The sequence below is a fragment of the Volvox carteri genome, assembly GCF_000143455.1.
Source record: "Volvox carteri f. nagariensis unplaced genomic scaffold VOLCAscaffold_112, whole genome shotgun sequence".
Taxonomy (NCBI): Eukaryota; Viridiplantae; Chlorophyta; class Chlorophyceae; order Chlamydomonadales; family Volvocaceae; genus Volvox; species Volvox carteri.
The window spans coordinates 97,636-100,150 of record NW_003307655.1 but is presented as its reverse complement, the minus strand read 5'-3'; the positions used below and the strand labels follow the sequence as shown (position 1 = coordinate 100,150).

The following is a 2,515-nucleotide window of genomic DNA, read 5'->3' as shown; positions in this document are numbered from 1 at the left end:
CCGCGTCAAAGAAGACCCGCACAGCTGCGCGGCACTGCTCATCGCCACAAAAGAGGTGTTGGTGGAGCAGTTGTTTGGCTTTGCACCTGGAGCAATGCGGCAGACTGACCCTAACTGCTTCTGTGGGGTCGTATTCGAGGTAGTCGTCAAGGTTGAACAGAGCGGGCGATTGGCGCTACACTTGCATGGAGTCGCACACCTCGAGTGCTTCGCACTGGACAACCTTCAGGCGTTATTCTGTGGACCCAACTGCCGAGCTCTGGCGCTTGCATACGCGCTGTGCGAAATGTGGTACCCCTCCCCATACTATGCTCCGACACCGGACAGCGGGACACAGCCTCTGGTCATGGGTATGTCTGATGCGGAAGCGCAGCAGCACGGTCTACCCGTGCCAGCAGTGCAGGCGGACTGCCCACCTGCAGCATACAACTTCGAACGACTGGCGGGGTGTGCAAACGGCGGACTGCCACCTCCATCGCGACATACCGCCTGCCGTGCCCATCACGCTGCCGTCATACGCAGTACCCTCACCCACAGCCACAGTTCGACGTGCAAGCGGCATGGCTGCCGCGGTACCGATGACAGCTGCGGCATGGCCTTTCCCCGACTCATCCGCACAGCCTTTCAATGGATCGGTACCACCGGCCTATTCTTGCTGCCCCGCCTGGCACCCAACCTCGTGCCACACATGCCTGCCATTGCCCTCGCCTTCGGCTGCAATCATTTGATGTCCCTGGCCTGCGAAGTCGACCGGGAGTACACAGCTGACATCGCTGCCCAACTAGCGCGTCCTCCCAACGAACACGATGACTGCTCCCTCCTACAGCCCGCCATCGACCGCGCCCGTGACGCCGCGTACTACAGCTCTAAGTACACTGCAAAGACGATTGAACGCAGCCAGGTGCACCTCACATGTGCCGCCGTGGGCCGTGTACAGGACTTCATGATGGCAGGTCACCGACCCAGCGCCACCGGTGATGGACCCAGCACGTTCGGCAACCTGTGTACCGTGGTGCACCGCATGACGGCCACTATCACGGCTGGCATGGCACTGGTCGCCTTCAAACTGTCAGGCCACGATACGTTCCAAGCAACCTACAAACGCAACTACCTACCGATAGGTGCCTTCACTGCACTGGCGTCCGAATCCGCCGTAGAACCAGAAGACGCGGAAACTGGTGTGGAGCTTGTAGAGGCGGACGAGCATGGCGACTACACCCTCACCAGCGTCGTACAGAACTACACGCAGCGTGGAGTGGAGCTGAGCGGCTTGGACTGCAGCGCCTACAGCATCGCATCCAACTTCGAGGTGAAACGTATAACGCCCGCGCAGCACCCCCATGCTGCCATCCTCAGTGCCCAAGTCCTCCCTGTACCTGGCCGCCGCAAGCGCAAAGCCCCTGGCGCCGCTATGACCCCTACTACTGACGCACCTCCCACCCCATCTGGCACCCAGCCCACCGCCGCTATGGCGTCCCCTGCGCCAGCTGGCCCATCTGCAGAACAGCTGCCCACGAGCCCGATGTCGACCATACCTCCCAAGAATGTGGCCTTCCAACCAACGCACCCGCTGTATCTGACACACGTTCTTCATCGCCTGGCGCAGCCGAGGTACGTTCTGCTGGGCGGTGCGCTGCCCCGCCGCCCGCAAGAAGGCAGCACCACCGCAGCCGCCGTCGCCTACTACGCATTTGTCTTAGGCATCTTCAAGGCTCACCGCGGCCAACCGGTGGCTGCCGATCAGACGGTGAAAGAGGCGTACGATGCATGGTGGATGGACCTGGGATCCACCGAGGCAGGCCGATCGTACAGAGCCTGTGTAAGTGTCCTGCTAGACAACATCGAAGCAGAGCACCTCGCCAGCGCCCGGCGCCAGGCCGACTACAACTTGCGACGCCGCCAGCGCCGCGCCACTGCTGCAACTGCCGGTCTGGCCCCGGACAACAGTTCCAGCGACCCGGATGATGACGACCCGGAAGCTGCACGAGGCCGCCTCGAACCCGACCCCGCCACACAGCCGCCGCAAGATGATCAGGTCGAACGGTACGACTTTGTACCAGGCCAAGGCGACCCGACGCTAGGAATCAACCTGTCCGATGTCGCCCTGACGGACCTGTATGACCGCACCACAGTGGAGGGCCTGTACACATACGGTGCAGCTCGGCGTTGCCGTGTACTTCCTCTTCCCAATGCCCTCGGTGCCAACACCAACCCCTTCATCCGCCGTGTACGCACCACTGACATCCCGCTGCTGAGCGAGGCTTCCAAGCGCCTGAAGCGCTACCTAGTCATCTCCGAAGGCACCGCCACCATGCCGACCACGACGGACCACACCCCCCATCTTCGTTTGGATCGCCACCCCGGCTACCCCCTCGTAGCGGTCATCGTGACCGACACCCAGCAAACCAACCATATCACAGCGGGAATGCCAACTTACCTACGTCTACCACAGCCACCGAGCATCGACGACACCATCGAGCTCTTTACCCTGGCGCCGGATCAGGCCGTACCATTC

General features: G+C 61.9%; 1 protein-coding gene across 1 annotated transcript in view; it reads left to right on the top strand.

The window, feature by feature from the left end:
- The window catches only part of VOLCADRAFT_100292 (uncharacterized protein), a gene marked incomplete at both ends in the record, with an annotated part of 18,539 nt that overhangs the window by 3,371 nt on the left and 12,653 nt on the right, over nt 1–2,515 (top strand). The window contains one exon of the mRNA XM_002958918.1: nt 56–2,506. Coding sequence (XP_002958964.1) covers nt 56–2,506 — 2,451 coding nt within the window. The remainder of the gene's footprint in view (nt 1–55; nt 2,507–2,515) is intronic.